The sequence below is a fragment of the Sminthopsis crassicaudata genome, chromosome 5 (assembly GCF_048593235.1).
Source record: "Sminthopsis crassicaudata isolate SCR6 chromosome 5, ASM4859323v1, whole genome shotgun sequence".
In the NCBI taxonomy this organism is placed as follows: domain Eukaryota; kingdom Metazoa; phylum Chordata; class Mammalia; order Dasyuromorphia; family Dasyuridae; genus Sminthopsis; species Sminthopsis crassicaudata.
This window is the reverse complement of record NC_133621.1, coordinates 230,134,785-230,142,500: the sequence shown is the minus strand read 5'-3', so window position 1 is coordinate 230,142,500 and position 7,716 is coordinate 230,134,785. Positions and strand designations below refer to the sequence as shown.

The window sequence follows — 7,716 nt, the reverse complement described above, 5'->3', positions numbered from 1 at the left end:
AAGCACCACCTTTTATACAAAAGCCTTTGCTGATCTCTTCAAATACTGATGATTCTCTTTATTTAATTCTACATCAATTCATTACAAATTTTCCCATGTTTCTCAAATTCTTTAGGAACCCTTCCTATCTACTTTGAACTGATTACCTTATAATTATTCTCTATATACTTACATATGCATATATTTCTTTACCTCTTCAATCCTAGAACATTATAGTGTGGATGTAATATAAGCTCCTTGAGAACAGGAATTATTTCTTTTTAAAAATCTGTATCTGTATTTAAAAAACTGAATGGTACCTAGCACTTAAGGGGCACTTAATGAATGCCAGTTGATTAACAAAAGCATTGTAATCTCCTCAGGTTGATTATGTAACTCATCAAATTTCTCAGCCCCAATTTACATTAAATGAAATAACTTGGTTTCAAGTTAGGAACAATGTTAGAGATACTACAGGTAGAATAGCATACTCATGAACAATTTGGTAAAGCTGTCAAAAGATCCAACCAGTCTAGATTTCAGTTTAGAATTATGTAAGAAAAGTGACTAAGCTATTCCCAATCTTTGGTCCAGCTATTCCAATACTGGACAGAGAGCCAAAGTGAGGCAGGGATAAGAAAAAAACATCTATCATATACCTAAATATGAAATACCAGTTTTCATGGTAGCAAAGAACTAGAAACAGTAAATTCCTACACATTGGGAGATGACTGAACAAAACTGATAATTAAAAAATGATGTATATGGACAATGTGGAGAAACATAAGAAGACTTGATGAACTGATAAAAAAAAATCAGGAGAACAGTATACACAATAACTACAACAATGCAAATAAAAATGTCACTATAGGAAGTTCAATTGTGTGATAGAAAATTCAGTGAAGGTCCCAGAAAAGAGATAACAAAGCATACCTCTTTTCTCACAATAGAAGGATGTGGGACAAATAAGATAGAATATTGGATACATTGTCTGTAGCAGATTTTTTTTTGTTTGAATATTTTTTTATTTGTTACAAAGGTTAAGTTCAATTTGAAGGCAGAACTATGAAATAAAGACAAAAAGTATCAATAAGACATTTAATTTTCACTCCCCTCCTCTGGATCTTCAAAATGTGGAACAATCAAGTGGCATTGATACTCAGGTTTGCAATCTTAAAAAAAAAAAAAAACTTTTAAAAAGACAAAAAGACAAACAATTTCTTTTTGAAAATGAATAGGATGATAGATAGCGGTGGGGGAAAGAGTCACAGTGTCTTGAATAGAACTCTTTAGAGTCTAAGGGCTTAAATATCCCTAGCCAGCCTTTGCTTTCTCCTTACCTTTTCTCAGTTTCATAAACATTTCTATGTTCAAATTTATCCATCATTGTTTAAACCAGCATCCATTTCAGAAGTTCAAGAGAAATGACCATTGTATCTACTGAGGTACTTTGCAGAACTCTTTTAGTTCAGAGCTGATAAAAGAGCACACCAAGAGAAGTTTCAGTGATCTGGAAGACTTGACAGCTTCAAAAGGCTTAAGCTTCTCTCCCTTTTCCAATCTGTTCTCTTTTTTGATTTTCTGTTTCAATCAAGAAGCATTCCTCTGAAGTGTTAAAAGCTACTTTCCCTTCCTATATATATGACTAGAAAGGATTTCTACCATGTTAGGAAGTAATATTGCCCCTTCCTTTATAGCTAGATATTATTAAGGGCAATTTCTTATATTGGCTGAGAATTACATTATGCTAATTGGCTAGAAAAAGTAGTTTTGTCTCTCTTCACTTATAGGAGCTGCTCATCTATGTCTTTCTTCTCTGGGTCATTTAGAACTTAGATTACTCTTCTGCATATTTTGTTATTCCATTTTATCAGTGCACAACTAAGTGGGGGTCTCCTATACGTAGTAGCATGAAGTTAAGAGCCCATCTTTTGTTATTCAATTGATAGAGAGATGGGAGTCAAGAGGGTTTGGTGGAAGTAAGGATGATACAAACTGGAAGAAGTTCTGATTTCAGTGGGATGAACTGACCTATGCTATGGCATGATCTAGTTTGAAGGCATTGTGGTATAGTAAACAGAACATCAATCAAAATGCCATCATGAAATAGTTATGTGAACAAGTCATTCTCTCTCTCTAAGCCTCAGTTTCTTCACCTTCCAAATGGAGATAACTAAAAGGGTAAGGAAATTGCTTTGGACACTATGTGGCATTATATAAATGCTCTATCATCTCACTAGATATTTACCTACACAATATCAGGTCAATGTACAGCTCCTGTCAGGATGCTGGAGAGAGAATTGGAAATGATAACTTCTTAAGTTGCTTCCAATTTTAAGACTAAATTATTATCTCCATATACACCAAATATTTGTAGCAACTCTTTTTTAGTAGCAAAGAATAATAACAGCAAGCATTCATATAGCATTTTGAGAGTTACAAAGTGCATTACATATATTATCTCATTTTATTTTTATAACAATATATGGGAAATAGGTATTTTTATTATCCCTGTTTTGTAAATGAGATAACTCAGGTAGCTAAAGGTTAAATGACTTGCTTAGAGTCACACACTCCAGTAAATGTCTGAGGCCAGACTTGAATTTAGGTCTTCCTTATTCCACATCCAGCAGTCTATCCATTGTATCACCTTCCTATCTTAAACTGGAAATGAAATAGATGCTCACTGATTAGGGAATAGCAAGACAAGCGGTGGTACATGAATAGAATAAAATGTGAATAGGCTGAATACAGAGACATATGGGAAGACTTACATGAACTGATGCAAAGGAAAGTTAGTAGAACTAGGAAAACAATAGACTCAATCACTACAATAAATGGAAATAATAACAAAACAATCAAAACTGAATTATCCAAATTTGCTCCCAAAGAAGTGATATCAGAATATCAGAGGTTAGGGACTTTGAGAGGACAGCACTGTTTTGATAAGTTGATTAGTTTTGTTAAATTGCTTTTCTCTCTTGAAAATATTGGGAAATATAGGTGACATAAAAATAATATATCAATAATTTTTAATGAGCAATGCTTCTAGGATTCTTTTGATCTCAAGACCTTGAAAGGATTTTAAGGGCTTTTTCTCAGTTATCTGATCATTTGGGGGATGCTATTGGATGGGAGGAGAAAAGGGAATGGTGAAGCTCGCTTTATACCATCCAAGGCTAAGTAGATGTTAACAGAAAAGTAACATAAAGATTCCAAATTCCTAACAGATATACAATTAAGAAATGAGGTTCTGTTTATCCATTAAGTGTCAGTTCTCCATTTTTTCCACTAAGGAAAATCCCAAAGTCAAGTAAAGATCTTATTTACTATTGCTGTTCTAGAAAAGTTTGGACTCAGATACTGATTTCCCTAGAATTTTTGCACTGAGTGAATAAAAAGCAACTAGATTGATACAAAAAGAAAAAAAATACTGTTTATTTCACACAACTACATCAAATGTTCCTTTTCCCATCCCACAAAAAGAAAAAAAAAAAAAGATGGCCACGTGACTCCATAGGGTCTGACCTTGCCCCATGACAGACAGATAAGGAGAGACAGAAATGAATTTGGCAAAGATGATCTAAAGAAATGATACAGCCTTCTACACTTAGTCCTGATTGTGTTGTCTGGTCTATCTAGATCCTATTTGTTTGGCATGTCACTCAAGCTTATGACCAAGAAATCATGGTTAGGTCTTGGGAACCAATATTCTATTCTTTTCTGAAATGGAATATCATATTCTTGTGTCCAGCATAGGGTTGCCAAAGATCAGCCCCTTAAAGTTAGTTAGGCTTTCTTCTTAAAGAGAAAAAAAAAAAAAAAAGAGAAAGCCAATCATTTCTCTTCCTCTTCCCTTCCCTATGATGCAGTTAGCAGCCACTCTCCAAGTGGCTCCAAAATTCAGTCCAATTGCTCTCAGTGTCTGACAATGAAAAAGATCTCAAGGAGACAATCAATCAATCAGACAATTCAAGGAGACCTGTAACTCCCACTGACAGAGTTACCTCAAAGAGCAGTGAGGCATTTTGTAATGATCAAATGAGGTAATAAGCTAGTAATAGATAATGAGTGCTTTGCTTTTTAAAGCACTATATGAATGTTAGCAATTATTTTCTCATTGGTCTATTTATTTTTCCAGGGGAGTAATAGAAGATAAGAAGTCTATTTTTATTCCACTATTCGTGACATCACATTTCCCACTCCTGAAGGCTAGTCAGGTGATGTCTCACCTATGCCACTGGGGTTCAAGGCGATTCACAGATCTTAAGCATCATTTATATGAGTCCTGGTCATCAGTGAGTGTTTAGGATCTAACCTAATTCTGAAAGTGCTTATGTAGACTAAAATGAGACATAAATTGAAACCTCGTCTATGCGAATCCCTAGATGCCTCCCTATGTTCTCTTTGATGTCAACTCATAATCCTCTATGGCCCCTCTCTCCTTCCCTTATATTCATATTTTTCTTTAAGTAATATGAAGGGGAATCCGGGTCTCTCCTCACCACCATCACACTTTTCTTTTTCAATGTGATTTTTCAAATGATTTGGTCTGAATGAGGAAGAATAACCCTGAACATGCCTATTCTTTGATCACTGGCAGGGATACAGAGCTATTAAGAAATGTTGACAGTGCAGGGGGTTGGAAGGTCTCAGTTGGGAGAACTCAGTTCTAGGAGTTAGAAATAAGGAAGAAAAAGTAGAGCATGCCAGTGGAATCTGGGGCAGGAAGAGGATCTTATAACTGCAACGTGTACTACAAGATCAGGGCATGACGTGTATGCCAAGTTTTGGGTAAGCTGGGCAATGGACATTCTCCTCTTGAGAGATAGGAGTCTGTTCTAACCATGGGAAGAACATGTAGTGACTTGGGAATGGGCTAACCCTACAGTGTTACTCTTTCATTTCATTAGGGATCTGACTCAGTGAGATCGGGAGATGGAGAGAGTGGCAAATTGTGTAAACAAAATCAAGTTTATCTAAGGAAACAAGTCCAGTCTGACCTTTTGAAATCACACAGCTGAATCTATGCTATAATAGTTAAGTTAAAGAAAACTGAGTAATATTTTGGAGGAGGAAACAGGCCAGTGTTTTGTTTCTTAAGCATATATGAAATGATTCAGGAGTATTAACAGGGTGAACTTACATGTACAGACTTGGGCTGAGCCTCTGAACAAAGTGAATCTCATCTCTAGGGTCTAAGCCAAGAAGTTAACTGAGAAAGTTAAAAGTTCAATCTTTTGGTGGGAGGGATAGAAAGAAGGAATAATGTCAGGGGGAGAAGTATCAGCTCCTGCTGAGTTTTGCTCCTTTTTCTAAGGCAGGCCTAGTTGTCTGGGTTTGTTTTTTTAATTTAATTTGCTCTTTTGGGGAGGTCCCAGTGCTGTGCTTAACAGGGGGGAAGACAGACAACATTCTTTTTCTCCTTTTTCTCCAAGGTTTACTGCTTGGGCAGTGGGGTTTTCCGGAATACACCCCTCCTAAGCATAATTCTCTCCTTAGATGTTGGGGCTGGAAGGAATGAAGGAAAGTTGACATTATATACAAGTCTGGGAGGTTGGTTGGTCCCTAGAATGATCTAGGATCTCTGTTCCACTGAAGGCATTGATAGCTAGGGGTCTAGCAATCATTATTTTTTTCCTCCCATTAGAACCATGGAATGAAGGAATCTGCGTTAGTGCAATTTGTTCCCAAAGGAACAAGGACAGGAATGGAAAGGATAAAGGAGTGGTAGCAGACATGTGACAAAGGGGCTCAGCATTCAGGGACATGTGCTCTGAACAGCACCTCAAACTTCATTTATTTCTGCCCTTGTGGGTCCTTGAAAAGGGACAGGGTACCTGACAAGGTCAGGAAAATGAATGAGGCTGTGCCTCCTCTGTACACAACCACAAAGAAGTGGGAGTTGGACAGAGCATGTTATAGAAAACAAGAATGTAATGGTTAGTGTCCCTTCGGACTTGCTAACTCCTTATAGGAGTAGGCATTTGGGTTCCCAATTAGGATTCCCCCCCCTTAAAACCACTTTTGCAAAGTGCTTTTCTCCAGAGATCATTAGCTCCTCTGGCTTGGCTCCTCCACCAAGAACCTTAGGCTCTCAGAACTGCCTCTCTTCCCTCTCCCTGCCATGGGACACAGGTGGAGGGAGGAGCTGGGCATCAGACATGCATGCAGCCCCCTGCTGGGTACCATGACCCAAGATTAATGCAGTTACACCAAGTGAAGGGCTGATTGCAGTAGAGGAGTGGCAGTTGCCAGCTGGGTGACAGGGGAGGAATACAAAGTGCTAAAACGCAGGCCATTGGGGGAGGGGGTTGGTCCTTTCCACGGAGCCCCTAGGGAATCTGAAAGACATTCAGCTTGCTGGTGTTCTTAAGTGTCTGGCGACGATTGCAGAACCAGACCCTCACAACTTCTCGGTCATAGTTGAGCTCCTTAGCAATCTCCGTGATTTCCTGACCGGTGGGTAGGGGATTCTTTTCGAAGTAGGAATTAAGGGCCTCAATGGCTTGCGGGGTGAAAGACGTGCGTCGTTTCCGTTTCTTGGAGGGCTCTCCACCTACAAACTCCATCAGGTTCTGCTGGCCCTCCTGATTTCGAAGCTCTGCCTCGTTCAGCCACTTCTCCAGCACAGGTTTCAGCTTTTGGGCACTCTTAGGAGTGATGTCTAACTTCTCAAACCTGTAGGTGACCCAGCCCCAGGGAAGCAGAGATGGAAGGCTGAGGTAGTCTGGACCCATCCAAATCCCCCCACCCCCTCCTTGCTGATTAGAACTCTTCATTTTGGAAGGCATAACACTTAGGACTTAAGAGCCGGGAAGAACTCTAGAAACCATCAACTCCCACCCCCTCATTTTAAAGGTAACTAAAGTGAGACCCATAGAGGTTAAAATTACCTCCTTAAAGTTACACAATTAGCACATGATAGAGTTCAAATCCTTTGACAGCTAGTCCAATATTCTTTCCATTTTACCATGCTGACTTCCTTCAATTCAGGTGTTCCCCTCACCTGGGATAGGATAGGATTTACTACCTCATATCTCGCCCTCATTCTTTCCTGAAAATGAACTTCCAGAATCTTCAGACTCTCCTAGATTCTAAGATCACAGCAATGAATACATTCCCCTCCCTCAACACACACACAAAACATGACTAAAATGATTTTAAATAAATGTATCAGTACTTATACTTAGTCTCCTTCAAAAAATAGTCACTTTGGCAGACTACAAAGAGGTTCACTCACAACATTTTTAGAACTCCTTTCACAGAACTCTGGGGGGGCCTACTTATGGAAGAGATAAGAAAAATCAGTCCCACTGCTTGTTCATCATACTTTGCACAGAGATGCTCTATGCCCTGTCTCCACTCCTAGTCCTCCTCTCCACAAGCACAGTAACTTGCTTTCATTTTTGTCTCTATATTCCCAGCATCTAGTGCCTTAAACACAGCAGGTACATAATAACTGATTGTTGAGTTGAACTGAGGAAGAGATGGAAGCAAAAGTGGATTAAGTTCATTGTGCAGGGCCATAATCAAGGGAGGAACTTAGACTAAGGCCCTCAGCTTTGCGGCTAAGTATTGAAGTACCTAAAGTGCCTTTGTTTTTTGGTTTTTTTTTTTTTTTAATTTTTGTTGTTGTTCAAGAGGCCTAGCTCTCTATCCTTAAGAGAATTCAGACTTCATGAAATGAATCAAAAGGAATCCTAACAGTACAGAGTTCTCTAGAAATTCAAATCC

General features: G+C 38.5%; 1 protein-coding gene across 1 annotated transcript in view; it reads right to left on the bottom strand.

The window, feature by feature from the left end:
* Positions 1 to 980: 980 nt before the first annotated feature.
* The window catches only part of POU6F1 (POU class 6 homeobox 1), a 28,739-nt gene continuing 22,003 nt past the window's right edge, over positions 981 to 7,716 (bottom strand). Inside the window, exon 13 of the mRNA XM_074270364.1 lies at positions 981 to 6,660. Coding sequence (XP_074126465.1) covers positions 6,315 to 6,660 — 346 coding nt within the window. The 3' untranslated portion in view covers positions 981 to 6,314. The remainder of the gene's footprint in view (positions 6,661 to 7,716) is intronic.